Source organism: Mobula hypostoma, chromosome 2 (genome assembly GCF_963921235.1).
Source record: "Mobula hypostoma chromosome 2, sMobHyp1.1, whole genome shotgun sequence".
NCBI classification, from domain to species: Eukaryota; Metazoa; Chordata; class Chondrichthyes; order Myliobatiformes; family Myliobatidae; genus Mobula; species Mobula hypostoma.
Window position 1 is genome coordinate 101,539,871 of NC_086098.1, and position 22,778 is coordinate 101,562,648.

Below are 22,778 nucleotides of genomic sequence, written 5' to 3' on the forward strand. Positions count from 1 at the left end.
TCCTATTTTCATTCATAAATCAGTTAACAAGTCAATTAGTTAAGACAGGGCAATAGAGCTTGAATGATTAAAAAGACAACAGCCCTCTTTGGATCTGTTACATTTGAATAAAGTCAACCTCCCATTCTAAACTCCAAAGAATGTAAATTCAAACTATCTGCCCTCTCTCGAATGAACTACTTTCTCATCCTAGTAGTTAAACTGGTGAGTCTCCTTTGGATTGCCTCCAATATGACTAAGGTGACCAGAACTGTGCACAGTATTCACAACAGATAAGCCAACATCTGTGGAGAGAGAGAGAAATAGGCAGATTATACGACAACTAGCCAATCCTCCATGTTGCCTCCAACCCCAAACTCTCATCTGTAAGCGTGATCCTGAATTCAAGTTACCTATGGCTTTAATTCACCACCACACTTTGATCTTTGTTGTCGATGTTCCCTTACACTGTTCCAACAAAGACCAACACAACCTTTGTTCCAACCAGGCACATTACTGAATTCAACAATTTCAGATAACCAGCCTTCCCAGTTTCTTGCAGCACTCACCAGCCTGATAAAAGTTAATTAAATTGTAATGTTACCATGGATTTTCTCTATCCCTGGGTAGTTCTCTAGCTTCTGGTATTTCCAATATTCTTGATTATTTCAGATATCCAGAACAGCTGTGTTATATACCACACAGTCCCCACATCTTTTTGTTCTCTTCCATTTTCATTTATCTCCCTCTATTTACACCTCCTACAGACAGATCATGAGCAATTCACAATCCTTCACCACCCTCTCACAGCCAGCATCATTACTTTTGTATCATTCAGTCTCTCTTGGTCTCATTTCCCTTGTTTCCTTTTTCTTTTTGTTTTGGCCACAGTTTACTGTCTTCTGCACATTGGTTATTTACCCATCTTGTTGTGTGTGGTTTTTCATTGACTCTATCGTGTTTCTTTGTATTTACTGTGAATGCCCACAAGAAAATACACATACTTTGATAATACATTTACTTTGAACATAGGAATTAGGTGAAAGATTAATCTGCATGGTGCCTAAAGCCTGTGCTACCATTCAGTAAGATCAACACTGATCAAGCCCAGGTCACCTATTCACAGACCATAACACCATAAGACATAGGAGCAGAATTAGGCCATTCAGCCCATCAAGACTGCTCCGCCATTCCATCATGACTGATCCCAGATCCCACTAAAACCCACACATCTGCCTTCTCACCATATCCTCTGATTCCCTGACCGATCAGGAAACAATCAATGTCCGCCTTAAATATATCCACAGACTTGGCCTTCACCATAGTCTGTGGCAGACTATTCCACAGATTCACCACTCCCTGGCTAAAAAAAAATCCTCCTTACCTCAGTTCTAAAACGTCACCCCTTAGTTTTGAGGCTGTGCCCTCAGGTTCTGGATACCCCCAGCATCAGAAACATCCTCTCCATATCCACACTATCTAGTCCTTTCAACATTCGGTAAGTTTCAATGAGATCCCCACGCATTCTTCTAAATTCCAGTGAGTACAGGACAAAGCTGCCAAATGCCCTTTATATGTTAACCCTTTCATTCCCAGTATCATTCTTGTTAATCTCCTCTGGACTCTCTCCAATGGCAATACATCTTTTCTGAGATATGGGACCCAAAACTGTTGACAATACTCCAAGTGTGGCCCAGCTAATGTCCTATAAAGGCTCAGCATTACCTCCTTGCTTTTATATTCTATTCCCCTTAGTCCCTCTGCACCTCTGATGTTTGAACCTTCTCCCCATTTAGATAATAGTCTGCACTATTGTTTCTTTTAGCAAAATGTATTATCATACATTTCCCAACACTGTATTCCATCTGCCACATTTTTACCGATTGTTCCAATTTATCTAAGTCCTGCTGCAATTGCACTACCTATCCCTGCACATATCTTCATATCATCTGCAAACTTTGCCACAACAGCATCAATTCCATTATCCAAATCATTAATAACCAAAGTAAAAAGTAGCAGTCCCAGTACTGACTCCCGAGGAACACCACTAGTCACTAGCAGCCAACCAGAAAAGGCCCCTTTTATTCCTACTCACTGCCTCTATCCTGTCAGCTATTCCCCTATGTATGCCAGAATCTTTCCTTTAACACCGTAGGAATTTGTCTTGTTAAGCAGCCACATGTGTGACACCTTATCAAATGCCTTCTGAAAATCCAAGTAAATGACATCCACTACCTCTCTTTTGTCCACCCTACTTGTTACTGCCTCAAAGAATTCTAACAGATTTGTCAGGCAAGATTTCCCTTTACGAAAAACATGCTGACTTTGACTTAATTTATTATTAATTTCCAAGTACCCTACACCCCATCCTTAATAATAGACGCCAACACTTTCCCAACCACAGAGGTTAGGGTAACTGGCCTGCAATTTCTTTTCTTTTGCCTTCCTCCCTTCTTAAAGAGTGGAGTGGCATTTGCAATCTTCCAGTCCTCTGGGATCATGCCAAAGTCAAATGATTCTTGAAAGATCATGACCAATGCATCCACTATCTCTTCAGCAATCTCTCACTGGAGTCTGGGATGTAGTCTATCTGGTCTAGGTGACTTAATACCTTTGACTTTGCCCAACACTTTTTCCTTTGTAATAGCAATGGCACTCACTCCTGCTCCCTGATACTCATGAACCCATGGGACACTGCTAGTGTCTTCCACGGTGAAGACAGAAGCAAAGTACCCAATAAGTTCATTTGCCATTTCTTTGTCCCCTATTACAACCTCACCAGCATCATTTTAAAGTGATCCAATATCAACTCTCACCTCCCTTTTACTCTTTATATAACTGAAAAAAACTTTTGGTATCCTGCTTTACATCATTGGTTACTTTTCCCTCATATTTAATCTTTTCCATTCTTACAGCATTTTTAGTTGCCTTTTGTTGGAATTTAAAAGCTTCCCAATCATCCAACTTCCCACTCACTTTTGCTACCTTACATGCCCTTTCCTTGGCTTTTATGCAGTCTTTAACTACCCTTGTCAGCCACCATTGCCTATCACTGCCATTTGAGAGCTCCTTCCTCTGTGAGACATATCTATCCTGTGCCTTGTGAGCTATTCCCAGAGACTTCAGCTGCCTCTGCTCTGCCGTCATCCCTGCTAGTATCCTTTTCCAATCCACCTGGGCAAGCTCCTCCGTCATGCTTCTTTAACTCGCTTTATTCCATTGCAATATTGATACATGTGACTTATGCTTCTCCCTCTCAAATTGCAGCATGAATTCAATCATATTACGATCACTGCCTCCTAAGTGTTCCTTTACATTAAGCTCCCTAATAAGATCTGGGTTATTACACAATACCCAATCTAAGATACATTTCCCCAAATAGGTTCAGCACAAACTGCTCTAAAATGCCATCTTGAAGGCATTCAACAAATTCCCTCTCTTGTGACCTAACACCAACTTGATTTTTCCAATCCGCTTGTATATTGAAGTCCCCCATTACAATTGTGACATTACCCTTATTACATGCCTTTACCAGCTCCCTTTGTAATCTCAATTTCAATCTTGGCTACTATTTGGAGGGCAGAGCATTATGATTCCCATAATGTCTTTTCTTTTGCCCTTGCAGTTTCTTAACTCCACCCACAAAGATTCAACATTCTCTGACCGTATGTCACCTCTTTCTAAAGATGTAATTCCATCTCTTAACAACAGAGCTACACCACTGCATATGCCTTCATACCTGTCCTTTCGATACAAAGTACATCCTTTGATATTAAGCTCCCAACTATGGCCTTCTTTCAGCCACAACTCAGTGACACCCACAACATCATACTGACGAATCTCTAATTGTGTCATGAAATTCTGAATGTTACACGCATTTAAATATGGCAACTTCAGCCCTGCATTCTTCACCTTTTTGAATTTTGCCTATGTGGTACAATTCAACTCTTTGCTCTGTCTGCCTTTGTACCCAATCGTTGTCTTGTTCCTTCCTTACATTCCTGTTACACCCATCATTTACTTGTAAACCTGCTGGCTCATCCTCAGCTCTATCATACTGGTTCTCATCCCCCTGCCATATTAGTTTAAACCACTCCCAACAGCTCCAGTAAACCTTTCTGCAAGAATATTGGTCCCCCACAGATTCAAGTGAAACCCATTCCTTCGTACAGGCACCACCTGCCTCAAAAGTGGTCCCAATTATCCAGAAATCTGAAACCCTGCCTTCTGCTCCAATTCTTCAGCCACGCATTTATCAGCCACCTCATTCTATTCCTATCCTCACTGTCGTGTGGCACAGGCAGCAAACTCAAGATTACTACCCTTGAGGTCCTGCATCTCAGCTTCCTTCCTAACTCCCTGTATTCTGTTTTCAGGAACTCCTCCATTTTTCTTGTTGGTACCAATACGTACCATGACTTCTGGCTGCTCACCCTCCCTTTTAAGGATATTGTGGACGGGTTCATAAACATCGTGGTCCCTGGCACCTAGGAGACAAACTACCATCTGTGTTTCCTTTTCACGCCCACAGAGTCGCCTATCTGTCTCCTTGACTATAGAGTACCCTATTACTGCTGCCATCCTCTTCAGTTCCCTACGCTTCTGAGGCACAGGGCCAGCCTCAGTACAAGAGGCAAGGCTGCTGCTGCTTCCTCTAAGTAGGTCATACCCTCAACAGTACTCACAATGGAGTACTTATTGCTGAGGGGATGGCTACAGGGGTGCTCTCCACTATCTGACGCTCTCCCTTCCCTAGCCTGACAGTCACCCAGTACCTGTCTCCTGTAGCACTGGGGTGACTACCTCCCTGTAGCTCCTATCTGTAGGGTTCTCAGTAATATTAACTGTAATGTTAACTGTTAACTGCTAATTATAAAATGGCTCCTCTGAAGTGTAACAAAGAAATAGTTTCTTTGCAATGTTAACTATGAGGTAGTGTTCTCTGTAGCTTAAATGTTTGGGTTATAGTTATAGATAACAGAGGAACTAACTAATGGAAGCTATGTTATTTTATCTGTATGTGTGGGAACCTGGGTGAGTGCGCGGGTTCTCGGGAGGAGAACTGAAGAAGAAGGACGTGCTGGATGCGCTCTGGTCGACCACCATGGTTGGTCCCAGGCGGCGGGTTGAGGAGGTCGGCGAAGATCGAATAGTGGAACGAAGACCCCATTAATTGAGCTCCAATGGTTGTGCACGAAGTGGTTGAACTCTGATAAGTTTGGCACCTTTTACTTTCCTTTTATGTTGTATCTCTATTAATTACATAGTTCCAGTAAGATTTATAAAGTGTAATCTGTAAATTGTACATTGTGTGCTGTCTGATATTTGATGTGTGAGTTTGTACCAGGTGGCATTACACAGCAACTACACAAACGTGAGACACGGTTTGGCAGGTAGACAGTACCCCTAGATAAACACAAGCCAATAGCCCTGAGCCTTACCTATCTATTACTGCTTCACTCTCTCTAACAAGCTGAAGGTCATTGAGCTGCAGCTCCAGTTCCCTAACTCAGTCTCTAAGGAGCTGCATCTTGATGTATCTAGTGCACATGTAGCCACTGGGGAGGCTCGAAGCCTCTTGGAAATCCCACATCTTACACCCAGAACAGAACACTGGCTCCGTAGACATTCCCCCTATTGTCTCAAGATTTAAATAAGAAATAAGGAAAGAACTTACCTACTTACCTCTCCTCTGCCTCTTCTCACCAAAGCTCTGTTGTATCATAGCCTTACGACTCTGCCTCAGAATACTCCAATGACAACTATTCCCACAATGACCACTCCACTAGGCAGTAGTTCTCTTTTATGGATACTATGTTTTCAAAGCTTTTCGCTGGAGCTGCATCTGCGCAGTACTCCCAGACATTATTCTTGTCCTTTCCAACTCTCTAATTTTCCCTAGTTCAGATGAATCATCGACTATCTGCAATATTTATTCTGCTTCTCTCTCCACAGATGCTGTTTGTGTTGTTGAGCATTTCCAGTAGTTTCTGGTTTACTTCTGTAAGATTATTGTTTGTGGTTGTCCATGGCAATAAGTGAAACTCAAAGTCAACAAAATTTTATAAATAGATTGTACAACCCTTTAATTTTTCCAAATTTTAATTTCGTGGCACAATTATATAAGTTTTGCAAGAGTTTTAAAAATGAGCATAAATCTAATATTACCACTAATTCAATATACAGTGTCTTTTTCACAATGTGTGGGAGAGTGAGGGAGTTGATTTTCATAAAATTATTATAGAGTGATATTCAAAAATGTGGCTAATTAAAAAGCATAAACTGCATTGCTGTATTTACTTTGTCTATGAATGGTTTAGCTACCTGATAAACATTCTCACAAGTTTACCCCAGAAATATAAATAAGAGCAGATCAATAGGAAAACTATCTTCTTTTTACTGCCAGCCAACATCAATTGGTACCATCAAACATAAACAAAGATTTCATATAATGACTCACCATGATTTGTTCATTTCCTGAAAATATAATTAATTGTTTAACACTGGAACTTCTAAGCATTTAACAAAAGTCAAATTTCCTTAAGATGAATAAGATCACAAGACAAAGGAGCAGAAGTAGGCCATTCGGCCCATCGAGTCTGCTCCGGCACTCCATCATGAGCTAAACTATTCTCCCATCTAGTTCCAATTTCCGGCTTTTTCCCCATATCCCTTAACACCCTGACTAATTAGATACCTAGCAATCTCCTCCTCAAACACCCTCAATGATCGGGCCTCCACAGCTGTATGTGGCAACGAATTCCATAAATTCCATAAATCCACGACCCTCTGGCTAAAAAAATTTTTCCACATCTCTGTTTTAAATGGGTACCCTCTAATTCTAAGACTGTGGCCTTTTGTCCTGGACTCACCCACCAAGGGAAACCGCCTTTCCACATCTACTCTGTCCAACCCTTTCAACATTCGAAATGTTTCTATGAGATCCCCTCTCATTCTTCTATACTCTAATAAATACAGTCCAAGAGCTGACAAACGCTCCTCATATGTTAGCCCCTGCATCTCAGGAACCATCCTCATAAATCTTCTCTGAACTCTCTCCAACATCAGTACATCCCTTCTAAGATCGGGGGCCCAAAACTGCACACAGTATTCCAAATGAGGTCTCACCAATGCCCCATACAGCCTCATCAACACCTCCTTACTCTTATACATTACTCTTCTTGAAATGAATGCCAATATAGCGTTCGCTTTCCTTACTGCCGATCCAACCTGGTGGTTAACCTTTAGGGTATCCTGCACGAGGACCCCCAAGTCCCTTTGCACTTCCGATTTTTGAATTTTCTCCCTGTCTAAATAATAATCTGACCAATTATTTCTTCTTCCAAAATGTACAACTGTACATTTCTCAACATTGTATCTCATCTTCCATTTCTTTTTTCACTCTCCTAAACTGACTAAGTCTTTCTGCAACCTTTCCATTTCTTCAACACTTACCGCTCCTCCACCTCTCTTGGTGTCATCCACAAATTTAGCCACAAAACCATTTAATCCATAATCTGAATCATCGATGTACATTGTAAAAAGAAGTGGTCCCAACACTGACCCCTGAAGAACACCACTAGTAACCGGCAACCAATCAGAATAGGATCCCTTTATTCCCATCCTTTGCTTTCTGCCTATCAGCCAATGCTCCACCCATTCCAATATCTTTCCTGTAATTCCATGGGCTCTCGTTTTATAAAGCAGCCTCTTATGCAGCACCTTATCGAAGGCCTTTTCAAAATCCAAATACACAGCATCCACAGCTTCTCCCTTGTCAATCTTATTTGAGATTACCTCAAAAAATTCATAAGTAGGTTGGTGAGGCAGGATCTTCCTTTCATGAAACCATGCTAGTTTGGGCCTATCTTGTCATGCACCTTGAGGTATTTCGTAACCTCGTCCTTGAGGATCGACTCCAATAACTTCCCAACTACCCATGTCAGACTAATAGGTCTGTAATTTTCTCTTTGCTGCCTCCCTCCTTTCTTAAACAGCGGAACTACATTTGCGACCTTCCAGTCCTCCAAAACCATGCCAGAGTCTACTGATTCCTGGAAGATCATTTCCAATGCCTCCACAACCTCCAAAGCCACCTCCTTCAGAACCCGTGAGTGCACCTCATCCGGTCTGGGAGACTTATCTATTCTTAGTCCATTTAGCTTCCCAAGCACTTTCTGTCTAGTAATCTTGACTGTACCTAATTCTATTCCCTGAGACCTCTGGCTATCGGGTATGTTGCTAATGTCTTCCACAGTGAAGACTGATGCAAAATACCTCATTTAGTTCCTCCGCCATTTTTTTGTTACCCATTATAATTTCTCCAGCATCATTTTCAATCGGTCCTGTATCTACTAATGTCACTCTTCATATATTTTTTAAAAACCCTTAGTATCCTTTTTTATGTTAATTGCCAACTTCCTTTCATAATTCATCTTTTCTTTCCTAATAACTTTCTTAGTTTCCTTCTGTAAGTTATTAAAAGTCATCTAGTCCTTAGTTTTCCCACTAATTTTTGCTTCTTTTTACGCCGTCTCTTTTGCTTTTATTTTAGCTTTATTCTCTCTCATTAGCCATATTTGTGCCATTTTTCCATTCATGATTTTCTTTTTTCTTGGAATATATTTTTCCTGCACTTTCCTTATTTCTTCTAGGAATTTTATCCAATTTTGCTCTACTGTCCCTCCATCTAGCTTACTTTTCCAATCGACTTGGGCCAGTTCCTCTCTCATACCACCGTAATTTCCTTTGTTCCACTGAATAAGTATGTGTACACATAAAAATCAATATCATGGATAAATAATATTAAGTGTTTATATGCTTTTACAATGCAACGTACATACCTGTACTGTCATCATAGACCACAGTGACAGTTTTCCATTTGAAGAAATGTACCAGATCGAGGATGGCTTGACTAAGAGAAGAGAAGTCTGGGTAGAGATTGACATAGAAGGAATCCCTGTTGTCTGAGACTTGATGCTTCCACCGGGTCTGTATGTGGGGGACCCCAAGTGCATTACAAATGGACTGTACTGCATTGGCTGAAGAACTGTGAGAAGGACCAAAGATGGCTGCCACCCCCAGAGAGAGTTGATCACATGCTAAAGAAGAGACATATGATACTGTTAGTAACAATACAACACAGGAAGAGGCTCTTCTGCCCATTCTGTCCATTTGGCATGAATTATGTAGGAACGAGCAGGTTGACAAAACATATTTCATTATGTACTATAAATAAACTAGTTAGCTTTACTTAGTCACTTCAGAATCACAGTTTGTGCTTAGGTAGTTCAAGAGTTTTCTTTTATAACATTTGCTGATTAAATTTCCAGGTACTCTGGGGAAATCTAGTCAATAAAACTTGATTTTATGGTTTTGAGACTGTATGGACCACATTTACCTTTTCTGGATGCTTCGAAACTGTCATAAATATTTATCCTTTGGATGTCGTACGTTAATGTTGTGTTTGGCAGCAGTGTTCTGTTTCGGTTGATTGTATTTAAAGCAAATTTAAAGGCAAGCTCCTCTGCCCCAGATGGGCTTTTTTCCACTGACTCAAAAATACCCCCTGAAACAAAAAAAAAATCATGCTTTAGACATCACAAATGTTATTGAGCCTTTCCAATAAGACCAATCATAGGGCAGGGTAGGGAAGCAGTGAAGGGATCTGGAGTGACAAAGGTGGTTGAAAAAAACGTAAGTAACAGATACTCTTTATTCTGAAAGAACTTATTTTGGCAGTAAAAATAGGAAACTCATTAAATTGAATATGAACAATAGTCAGAAGGACTGTAAAATGAAGCCAATAATTCATCCCAGTGTAGGTCACCAAGGCTTAAAGTGTATAAATGTGATTTTGAATCTAACAGCAGAAAAAACAGCAAGTATAAACGATAACCACAGTTAGAATTTTCGTAAAGTTTTTTTTAAGCCTACCCTAAGCAGAGTATATGAACAATGTCGAGAAGATACTGTATAGAAATGCCAGACTACACATTTCTGCAATACAGCTGTGGCAAAGCAGGTCAAGGTGGCCCAGCACTTACACAATGTTTTATCGAGAAACAAGAATATAGATGTAGAAAGCAAAAGACAAGCTGAATTAAGAGGCAGCCAAAAATTAATCCGTAAGAAAGATAGGAGGTTTGCTGTTTGCTAATCATGCAAGTTTCTCAGTGAGTTATTCATATGGCATCAGGTGCTAGGAAAGACCAAATTCACAAATAATATAGGAGGCTTATTTAAATATCATAACATTGTAGACTTCCATTTTCTAGTCTATTTTAATATGACTGAGAAGTGTTTCTGGAACAGGTTCAACAGTACATGTCATTGGATACTTGGGCATCTACATTATGCCTGTAAAGGCATTTGGACAGGTAATTGGATAGGAAAGACTTAATGCAGACAAATGGGATTAGCACAGATAGTCATCACAGTCAGAACAGTCACCTGTGCTGTATGATTCTAATCAATTTTCTCTTCAAATTAGTTTTGGCTTTTTTTTTGGACAAACATAGTATTCTGTTTCTCCTGGATATCATTACATTGTAATGTATTTTAAAAATAGTTATCTGACATCATCAGAAGATTCTTTCCTTTTGACCTTAGAAAATGTGAAGAACATGGTTTCTGATAAAATAAAATTTCAGTCCCTTAAATCCACTTTAACAAGTGGAGATTCAATATAACAGACTAATTTCAAGGAATGTTTGGGAATTTAGCAAATAACTAAAAAGGAGCTCAGATGTAAAAAAATGTATGGCCCCTTTACACCATATCCCAGTGTAGAAAAAGGCTAAAAAAACAATATTATAAGTTCAGGCTCCTTATCCTGGGCAGCAGAGAGCACAGATGGGTATCATAGGTGATTATATGACCAGTGACTTCTGTGAAGCTTAATCTGATTTTAAATCCTATAATCCAGTCCTAGCCTATCTGAGATATTCCATTTCTTCTACCATTACCCCTCCCCAATTTCTCTGTTACCTAAAACTAACTTGCTTTTCGTCTTTCCTGATACCTGAAGCATTAACTGTTCCTCTTTCTACAGATACTGCCTGACCTACAGATCATTTCCAACATCTTATGTGTTTTTCTCCGTGACCTGTACTCCTGTTTCTTGATCTTGGCTATAAAATAGAAAGACAATAGGATAGGCTCAGCAGCTAATGAAACAAGAGGAAGGAATGAATGGGTAGCCACAAGGATCAGCATTGGGTCAATTAATTAGAAGGAAGGACAAGGATGGCAAACTAAGAGAACACTGGATGTTGAGCAATATAAGATCCAGGAAGCATAAATCAAACAAAACTCTTAAGGATTAGAAATAAGCCATAAAAGAGCTCAAAGGGGGAATTAGGAGAGCAAGGAGGGGCCATGAAAAGTCCTTGACAGGAAGGATTAAAGTGAATGCCAAGAGCAAGAGGGTAACTAGAGAGTGGATAGGGCAAATCAAGGATAAAGGAGACATCATATACTTGGAAATGGAGAATGTGTGTAAGATCCTAAGTGAGTGTTTTGCATCGATTTACCAAGGAGAAGAATGAAGAAGCTATAGAGATCATTGCAGAACATACTGATACACTAGAGCACCTTGAGTTCAAAGGAGATGAGTGGGGCAAATTGTTTTACACAGAGAGTAAAGGTGCTGCAAATGCACTGCCAGGGGCGATGGTGGACTCAAATACAATAGAGGTGTTTGGGCTCTTAGACAGTCATGTGAATATGTATGAAACAGAAGAATACGGCCATTGCGTAGACAGAAGGGATTAGCAACACACATCAAAGTTGCTGGTGAACGCAGCAGGCCAGGCAGCGTCTGTAGGAAGAGGTGCAGTCGATGTTTCAGGCCGAGACCCTTCTTCAGGACTAACTTAAGGAAGAGTGAGTAAGGGATTTGAAAGTTGGAGGGGGAGGGGGAGATCCAAAATGATAGGAGAAGACAGGAGGGGGAGGGATAGAGCCAAGAGCTGGACAGGTGATAGGCAATAGGGGATACGAGAGGATCATGGGACAGGAGGTCCGGGAAGAAAGACAAGGGGGGGGGGGACCCAGAGGATGGGCAAGAGGTATATTCAGAGGGACAGAGGGAGAAAAAGGAGAGTGAGAAAAAGAATGTGTGCATAAAAATGAGTAACAGATGGGGTACGAGGGGGAGGTGGGGCCTTAGCGGAAGTTAGAGAAGTTGATGTTCATGCCATCAGGATGGAGGCTACCCAGACGGAATATAAGGTGTTGTTCCTCCAACCTGAGTGTGGCTTCATCTTTACAGTAGAGGAGGCCATGGATAGACATGTCAGAATGGGAATGGGATGTGGAATTGAAATGTGTGGCCACTGGGAGATCCTGCTTTCTCTGGCGGACAGAGTGTAGATGTTCAGCAAAGCGGTCTCCCACTCTGTGTCGGGTCTCGTCAATATATAAAAGGCCACATCGGGAGCACCGGACACAGTATATCACCCCAGTCGACTCACAGGTGAAGTGTTGCCTCACCTGGAAGGACTGTTTGGGGCCCTGAATGGTGGTAAGGGAGGATGTGTAAGGGCATGTGTAGCACTTGTTCCGCTTACACGGATAAGTGCCAGGAGGGAGATCAGTGGGAAGGGATGGGGGGGACGAATGGACAAGGGAGTTGCGTAGGGAGCGATCCCTGCGGAATGCAGGGGGGGGGGAGGGAAAGATGTGCTTAGTGGTGGGATCCCGTTGGAGGTGGCGGAAGTTACGGAGAATAATATGTTGGACCCGGAGGCTGGTGGGGTGGTAGGTGAGGACCGGGGAACTCTATTCCTAGTGGGGTGGCGGGAGGATGGAGTGAGAGCAGATGTACGTGAAATGAGGGAGATGCATTTAAGAGCAGAGTTGATAGTGGAGGAAGGGAAGTCCCTTTCTTTAACAAAGGAAGACATCTCCCTTGTCCTAGAATGAAAAGCCTCATCCTGAGAGCAGATGTGGCGGAGACAGAAGGGATTACTTTAGTTAGGGATCTGATTACTAATTTAATTTGTTCAGCACAACACTGTGCATTAGGGATCCTGTTCTTGTGCTATACTCTTCCATGTTTTATTAATTATAAGCTAATGGTCTGGGTTTAGTAATAAGTACCAAAATTTGTTGATGATACCAGATAGAGGAAGAAAGTAATGTAAGTTTAAATAGACACCCATGAGGTGTTATTCTCCGTAACTTCCGCCACCTCCAACGGGATCCCAACGGGAATTTCCAGCATCTGCAGGTTTCCTCATGTTTGCGTTTTGAAGTTATTCTTAGGGGCATAAGAATTCATCATTACTGAAGTTAAACTAAACCCTGTGTTACGTCTAGTCGAGAGACACAAGCAGTACCTTTTTTCCAGGTTGAATTATCAAAGACCAGAGTGCATACATTTAAGCTGGTGGGGTGGGGGGGTGGCTAACTTCAAAAGAGATGTGTAAGGCAAGTTTTTTTTACACAGAGGGTGGTGGATGACTGGAATACACTGTCAGGGTGGGTGTGGAAACAGATACAACTGATGGAGGTGTGAAGATATTGTGTAAAAATAAAACAAGAAACTCTGCCTCAAGTTAAAGGATGGCAACATATCAGAGATAATGCACGACCAGGAGAGGTTCAAAAAAAGAGTCTTTTTTAAAAAAAAAGTCATCAAACAGGAGTCTTTAAAATGATGAATCACTTCCTCAAAATGAAGCAGGAGGAACATATGTAAGAACAGAGCAGAATGTAAGTAGGGAGACTGAGATCACATGGGTGGAATGTTCGGAGGCTGGTATGGAAAGTTCATCAGCCACTTGGGGCAGAATGGTACAATTCTGTACCACAGAGTGAAACCAATTTCATGTTAACTGGAGGCGAGGCTGGACTAACATCCACATAGCAGGCACATGCACCAATAGCTGTCTGCACACCAACACAGGGGGGTGCTCAGTGGCTCAGCTATTAGAACTAGTGCCTTACAGCTCCAGTGACAGCTGTTTTAGAGATGAGCTGATGGAGATAACAAAGTGGATTAGGCAGCATTCTGTCCCACTGTCATTGGTATCTGCCATGGCCTGGGTAACGTGGCAATCCTTGCAATCTTCTACACAGCCAGTAATATAGTTTAACTAAGGTGCAGTGACTGGATCACGGATTTTGCTATGTAATCTTGTTTCACTGGTTGTGATGAGGTTGTGTCCCAATTATTTTTTCAGAAGGTAAACATGTTTTGTATTTAATTTTCCAATCCTATTCATTCCATCCATTAGAACACTACGTGACCCAGCACCACTACCACCCCAGGGTAACTAGAAATACTGCAAAGCCCCAGAGAGGACAGCACCTTCTTTGAAGTTCTTTATTATCCACACCTGGGAAGTGAAGGAAGTAACACTCACAACACGCTGGAGGAACTCAGCAGGTCGGGCAGCGTCCATGGAAAAGATCTGTCGACCTTTCGGGCTGGAGCCCTTTGTCAGGACTGAAGAGGGAGGGGGCAGAGGCCCTATAAAGAAGGTGGGGGGAGGGTGGGAAGGAGAAGGCTGGTAGGTTCCAGGTGAAAAACCAGTAAGGGGAAAGATAAAGGGGTGGGGGAGGGGAGCAGGGAGGGGATAGGCAGGAAAGGTGAAGAAGGAATAGGGGAAAACACAATGGGTAGTAGAAGGAGGTGGAACCATGAGGGAGGTGATAGGCAGCTGGGGGAGGGGGCAGAGTGACATAGGGATAGAGGAAGGGAGGGGGAGGGAATTACCGGAAGTTGGAGAATTCTATGTTCATACCAAGGGACTGGAGACTACCTAGACAGTATATGAGGTGTTGCTCCTCCAACCTGAGTTTAGCCTCATCATGGCAGTAGAGGAGGCCATGTATGGACATATCCGAATGGGAGTGGAAAGCAGAGTTGAAGTGGGTGGCTACTGGGAGATCCCGTCTGTTGCGGCGGACGGAGCGGAGGTGCTCATGAAGGAAGTGTTGTGAACTTCAGTGATGCAATGATACTTGTCATGGCAAGATTCAAGATCCAAGATGTCTTTTCCAGTACACAAGTGTAAAGGAGAATTAAATACATGCTCCAGTGCAGCACAAAAAAAACAGAATAAGATAAAGAACATATAATAATAAAAATATAATAAATATAGATACATATGATAGCTTATAGACACGGAGTGATTGCGTGTCCATAAAGAAGACAATGCTGAACGAATAATGCAAAGGGAACTTCCTTCTGCCTGCCACAGGACAAGCCAATGCTGACTTTGAAGCCTGATAATTAAGGAAAATTGTGACAGTCTAAGGTGAGACCTGGGAACAAGGACCACATCCCACATTTCTCAGCACAGACAATTATTGACAGTGAAAAGCATTGCCACCTTTAATCCCCTAGCAAAGCTTCTATACTGCTGAGAGAATGGATGTTCAGAGATCAAGACCTCAAGCACAACACAGTACATGACACCACTACAGCAGTGATCCCTGCACTCCTTTATACTTGAGAGACACCAACTACTTACAACAGGATAGGTTCTGCCAACCCCACCTCTGCAAATCCATCAAATATACTGTTCGATAATGCAAAGCAATCCCAGCATCAAGATTTCAATTACTCCTGCCGAGCTCTAAAGGGTACAACACGTTGATCACATGCCCTGCACATAACTCTCAAAGTAAGCAATCTACTCTGAGCTCCATCACAACAAGACGGAGTGGGACTCAAGAAGGAAATTAAAGAATGAAAGATGTTTTCAGAGCCTTGCTGAATGCAAATGCGATATCTTCGTTGACCAGTCAAAATACCTAGCCCAGTATTACTTAACAGGAGCACAGTAAGAACTTTGACAGCCTTCATCAGGAGTGTGTAGAAGTCCAGTGACAATGGTGAAAGGAGCCTTACAGCCCATAAACCACCCACCCACATTCTGTCAAGCACCTTCTGCCCCGAACATGAAAGAGTTTGTAAGTCCCACATTGAATAAATCTGATAACTCCGATTCCATAGAAACGAAGTGGGAACAAAGTGTCCTTAATCCTGTGGAGCTGCCTAAGAAGAGAATTCTGTGTTATTCTCCACCAAGACCATTACATACAAAGGTCAAGCAGCCTAGCTCTCCAAACAGTTTAAGGCTAAGCAATTCCATCCCTTCAGTCTTAGTAGACAGTAAAGAATTAGCTTAATGCTGAATAAAAGTCAGAACATTCCATCAAGATGGACAACTACAATCCTGATATGAAGGATTAACAGTGCAAGAATATGGCTTTAACTTGTCACACAATCACAACAATTAAGGTACACTATCAGTTTTGTTCATCTTATTTTGCCAATAACAGTCAACAAAGTCAAATGTTGAAAAAGAAGCAGTGATCTCTGAAGGCATTAAATGTGTCATGAATATTTAGTTAAGAGCTATCTGTCATTTCGCTTGGTTTTCTGCTTTCAATACAAAAGCTCACACTGACAACTTAACTTTTTAGCAAAACAATTAAGGATGCCCATGGGTTGGTATAAAACCAAATTTCATCATCTGTTAACAAATGATGAATATGCTGCTTGACTTTCTCCTTCTGTTATACAGGAATGCAACTGTGTCATTTTTTACAAAATGACTGTAGGAAAAATAAATCATTCAACATTTCAAATTGGCCGTTTTCAGAAAGTACGAACACTATCTGACACACTATTATGTAGGTGAATTGGTAATATTTTTAACAAATCAAATTTAATGATACTTTTATCTCAATAGCATCTTTCTTCAATCAATATTTCTATGAGACAATAAATAGATTAGCCCCAGTATCATTCCTAATATCATAACAAGAAGTCATAACTTAATCTTTCCACCCGTAGCTATTATTCACCCATTTTCTTTCAAATCATCATTCACAATCATAATCTATAACAATATACTGTAAATACAGGAGATTCTGCAGAAGTTGGAAATCCAGGGGAGTAACACATACAAAATGCTGGAGGAACTCAGCAGGTCAGGCAGCATCTATGATATAAGCAGTCAACGTCTCAGCCTCAAGCATTAACTGTTTATTCTATAGATGCTGCCTGACCTACTGAGTTCTTCCAGCATTTTGTGTCTGTTGCTCTCTAACAACCTACATTGTTTTCCTCTGGATTCAATTTTCTACACTCAGGTATCCACAATAGAATATCTTCTGCTATTTATCTCTAGCACCTTGATCAATTTTTCTCATTTAATTTAACAGGACTTTGTTGATTGCTTAACTTTCAATACCATTTCATCACCTCAGTGATACATGTCATCAAACTGAAACATCCTCTCTCTCTTCCCCATCCATCTCCCTCTTCTCTCTCCTCCTTTCCCCTCAATTCCTTGCTCCTATCACCATCCATCACCCACAGCTTCTACCTTTCAGCTCTGATTTCAAATCTTGAGCATCCACAATATTTTGCATCTTTTTTTTAATAATACAAGCTATTGCAGGTAAACTAATTCCCTTATCACTAATCATGCCTTCCACGAATGAACACAATGTCTTGGTGTTTTTGTTTGCTACTTGACTGGGAGAGATTTTTATTGTCACAATTAGATATTTTACAATATTTCATGGAATTTGTATAGTAACACAAACACCAGGAGGTAATGATATTGCTTGTCAGCCAGGGGCAAGAGCATATGGCCACACCCTACCCTTGTTTTCCTATCCTCTTTATCCTTGATGCTGGCTTTCCACTGAATCCCTTCCCAGGGAATAACTCAGCCTGGCCAACTGCTGGTCAGGAAGTACAAATGAGACTCTCACCATTAAATACCTTTACATAAGAGCTTTCTCATGAAAACAGCATTCATCGTCACAGACATCCACTATCCAAGCCATGCCCTCTTAGTGTTACCAGCATCAGGCAGGACATACAGAAGCCTTAGATACCACACCTCCGGGTTCTGGAATAGTAATTACCCTACAACCATCAAGTTCCTGAAGCAGCATGGATAACCCCACTCACCAGAATCAGAATCAGGTTTATTATCACTGATATATGGCATGAAATTTGTTGTATCACCGCAGCAGTACTCAGCAATACATAAAATATACTATAAATTACACTTTTTTTTAGCGTGTCGCACCAGCCAGTCAGCCATTCTTGTCTGAATTACACTAAGAAGTATATATAAAAGAATTAAATATGTAGGGGAAAAAGAGAGCAAAACTAGTGAGGTAATGCTGATGAGTTCATTATGCAGAAATTTGATGGCAGAGGGGAAGAAACTGTTCCTGAAGACAAAAACTTAATGTTTTAGGAATCGTTTCTTCCCACTACACTGAACTGATTCCATGACCGATAAATTCACTTTATGGGACTCTTTGCAACTCATGCTCATAGTATTATTTTTTTTATTTGCACCGTTTGTCTCCTTTGCACATTTGTCAACTTTGTCTGTGTATATATAGCTTATTTCATAAATTCTATTCTATTTTTCCCTGTGCTTGCAAGAAAATGAAATGAATCTCAAGGTATTATATGGCAATATATACATGCTTTGATAATAAATTTACTTTGAACATTGACTTTGATATTAAATACTGTGGCAACTTTGCATTTCTGGTTCACCTCTGCTCTTGAAGTCAGCCCAGGCTTTCTTTGCTTCATTGCCCTTTGGCTTCAACACAGAACAAGTCTGAAATTACTTTTGCAATCCTTTTCATAAAATCTCAGTGAAAATGGCTTACACATTCAAATGCTTACATAATTTTCATGCAAATACCTCAGACGATATACATCAGAAGTGACCTTTACACATCAGTCAGGATATCTATCAAATTTTTCAGATCATTTTCTCTTAATTAGCAATTGAGAGGTTTGCCAGAAAATCTCCATGTTATGTCAACAGCCTACTCATAAGAAGGCAAGAAGATGTTGCATTTACTCCAACACATTGTTTGTGGCTACGCAATATACTGTAACTAATGTGTTTAGAATGTGTCCAGTGGTTAATAAAGTTTTATTTTTAGTGCACTTTACTGAGAAGCAGATGGTGAAATACATTACCTGTGCCTGAAGTTTTGACTTAATTTATAAAGGTGAAATTTTATTGCTTGTTTCAGAAACTACAAGGTCTTGAGAAGGAAAAAACCTGCCAGAGAAATTTAAGATTTTCAGATGCATATACATCTGAGCTCATCTATCATGTAATAAATGTGAAATTCAAACATAAATCACAGCATGATTTCATTTCAACCTGACATTTTACGGCTAATGTCTTTTGCAGTCAACTGCTGATATTCCGAGAAAGGTAATTCTGCCTCCTGAATATTGTTTAGTTAAATGTTAATTTTTTCAGGCAGAATCACAGAATTTGGATGGATAATTTTGTGCAGATTATGGTAACATTTTATTAGTATATTTTAAGGTAAGTGATCTTTGCAAGACTACATTTTTACTAAGTGCAACGTAGTGGCTATGCTGGATAGGGGTTTCCTCAGCAATAGTGTAAAAATAAATCGGAAAGTCAAGAGACTGCATTTACTGGAATTTGAGGCAGGAAGTAAACTGCGGAAGAGCTCAGCAGGTCAAGCAGCATTTGTGGGTTAAGGAATTGTCGGCAAGTTGGGTCAAGACCTTGCATTAGAACTGAGAGTGTAGAGCGAAGGGAGCCAGTACGAGGGGTGATTGATAAGTTCGTGGCCTAAGGTATAAGGCGTTAATTTTAGAAAACCTAGTGCATTTATTTTTCCTACATTTACACACTTAGTCCAGTGGTCGTGGAGCATACGGATCCCTTCTTTGTAGAAGTCGGTGTCTTGGACCTCCAGAAAGTGGTCCACAGCAGGGGTGATAGATAAGTTTGTGGCCTAAAGTAGAAGGAGATGAGTTATTAACTTCAAACTTTCTGCATTTTCACTCAAAGAGTTGAACAGCACGTGCCTGTAACAACAGCTGTATAACTCAACTGCTTCTACTCTAGGCCACGAACATACCAATCACCCCTGCTGAGGACAACTTCTACAAAGTAAGGATCTGTATGCTTCACGACCGCTGGACCAAGTGTGTACATGTAGGAGGGGGCTATGTTGAAAAATAGATGTGCTAGGTTTCTAAATTTGACTCCTTCTACCTTAGGCCACGAACTTATCAATCACCCCTCGTATACACAAGTGAGAGGAAGAGATGAGACAGAGGCTGGTGGGTGACAGGTGAAACCAGATGAGGAGGGATTTTTGGGAGAATGATAGGCAGATGGAGCTTCATGGGGGAAGGACGATGAGGGGATACAAAGGCTGGCAGGCGATAGGGGGAAATATAAGAAAAAGAAAACTTTTGCCAGATGGTACCAGGGTGATGATTCAGGAGTTCCTAAACTTTTTTATTCCATTAACCCCTGGGAACCTCTGGCAGGTAATGGGGGAGGAGGGGAATGAAAAAGGGTAACAGAGGGAGAGAGAGCATGGATAGACTGGTTAGAATGGGTAGGAACACAGAGCAGTGGGTTGCCTAAAATTGGAAAATATAATGTTCACAGTTCAAAGTCTGAAGAAAATTTATTATCAAAGTACATATATGTCACCGTATACTACCCTAAGATTCATTGACTGATTTTCATGTGGGCATTCAAAGTAAATAAAATAAATACAAACGTACAATAGAATCATTGGAGAACTACACACAAAGACAACAAACTGTGCAAATTTAAAAAGAAAAGATAGATAGATGGTCAGGAAAACAACCTCTCCCTCAATGTCGCAAAACAAAAGAGCTGGTTGTGGGCTACAGGAGGAATGGAGACAGGCTCACTCCGATTGACATCAATGGATCTGGGGTTGAGAGGATGAACAGTTTAAATTCCTCGGCATACACTTCACTGAGGATCTCACATGATCCGTACATATCGGCTGTGTGGTGAGAAAAGCACAACAGCTCCTCTTTCACCTCAGGTGGTTAAGAAGTTTCATATGGGCCCCCAAATCCAATTGAGAGCATCCTGACTGGCTGCTTCACTATCTGGTATGGGAACTGTACTTCTCTCAATCGCAGGACTCTGCAGAGAGTGGTGCGGACAGCCCAGCGCATCTATAGACGTGAACTTCCCATTATTCAGGATGTTTACAAAGACAGGTGTGTAAAAAGGGCCCGAAGGATCATTGGGGACCTGAGTCACCCCAACCACAAACTGTTCCAGCTCCTACTATCCAGGAACTGGTACCACAACATAAAAGCCAGGGCCAACAGGTTCCGGGACAGGTTCTTCCACCAGGCCATCAGACTGATTAATTCATGGTGATACAACTGTATTTCTATGTTATATTGACTGTCCTGTTGTAAATACTATTTATTATAAATTGCACATTGCACATTTAGACGGAAATGTAACATAAAGATTTTTACTCCTTGTGTATATGAAGGATGTAAGTAATAAAGTCAATTCAATTCAATAAATAAATAAATAATATTGAGAACATGATTTGTAGGGTCCTTGAAAATGGTATCAGTGTTCAGGTGAATGAAGTGAACCACTCTGATTCAGGAGCCTGATGGCTGAAGGGTAATAACTGTTTATGAACCTGGTGGTGCGGGACTCCTGTACCTCCTTCCCAATAACAGCTGCAAGTAGAGATGGTCAGGCTTCTTGATGATGGATGACACTTCCCTGTGACAGCCCTCCCTATAGCTGTGCTCAATGGTGGGAAGGGCTTTACTCGTGATGGACTGGGCCGTATCCACTACTTTTCCAAGCTTTTTCGTTCAAGGGCATTGGTGCTTTCATACCTAGCTATGAGGAAACCATTCTCCACCGTGCACCTATAAAAGCTTCTCAAAGTTTTTGATGACATGCTAAATCTTCACAAGCTTCTAAGAAAGTAGAGGTGCCGCCGTGCATTCTTTGGAATAGCACTTATGAGCTGTACCAGGAACAGATCCTTTGAAATGATAACACTAAGGAATTTAAAGTTACTGACCCTCTCCAAATCTGATCCCCTGATGATGACTGGCTCAGAACCTCCAGTTTACTTCTCCTTTACTGACACTGGCTTGTTGTGGCACCTTTCAGCCAGATTTTCAATCTGCCTTGTATATGCTGATTCCTCACTATTTTTGATTTGGTCAACAACAGTGGTGTCATTGGCAAACTTAAATATGGCTTTGGCACTGTACTTAGCCTCACAGTCATAAGTGTAAAGCAAGTACAGCAAGGGACTAAGTATACAGCCTTGTGGTGCAGCTGTGCTGATGGTGATTGTTGGAGGGGATGTTGTTGCCAATCCGACTGACTGGGCTTTGCAAGTGAGAAAATCAAGGATCCAGTTGTATAATGAGGTATTAATATACAGACCAGGATGCCCTTTATTGACTACAGCTCAGCATTCAATACCATCATCCCCTCAAAATGAATCAAAAAGCTTTAAGATCTTGGACTCTATACCTCCCTGTGCTAAGCACAGATTTAATGCTCCATGGTTGTGTAGCGGTTAGCATAATGCATTACAGTACCAGCGACCCGGGTTCAATTCCCACTGCTGCCTGTAAGGAGTTTGTAAGTTCTCCCCAAGACCACAAGGCTTCCTCTGGATGTTCCAGTTTCCTCCCACAGTCCAAAGATGTACAAGCTGGTAGGTTAATTGGTCATTGTAAACTGTTCCATGATTGGGCTAGGGTTAAATCGAGACATTGCTGGGCGGGAGCTCAAAGGGACAGAAGGGTCAGAAGGCTACCCAAGTAGAATATGAAGTGCCGTTTACACTTGGCCTCACGGTGGTAGGGCAGCAGGCCAAGGTCAGGCAGGCTGGTGTGGTAATGGAAAAAGGAAGTGAAATAACATACAATCGGAACCTCAAGATGGCCGCTGTGGACAGATTGCATG

At 41.3% G+C, this 22,778-nt stretch overlaps 1 protein-coding gene across 6 annotated transcripts in view; it reads right to left on the bottom strand.

Annotated features, from left to right (window-relative positions):
- The window catches only part of LOC134342318 (glutamate receptor ionotropic, kainate 2), a 534,599-nt gene that overhangs the window by 295,600 nt on the left and 216,221 nt on the right, over positions 1-22,778 (bottom strand). For all 6 annotated transcript variants that reach the window (XM_063040301.1, XM_063040302.1, XM_063040303.1 and 3 more), the window contains exons 3-4: positions 9,380-9,547; positions 8,823-9,080 (exon numbers count right to left, since the gene is read on the bottom strand). In XM_063040301.1, coding sequence (XP_062896371.1) covers positions 8,823-9,080; positions 9,380-9,547 — 426 coding nt within the window. The remainder of the gene's footprint in view (positions 1-8,822; positions 9,081-9,379; positions 9,548-22,778) is intronic.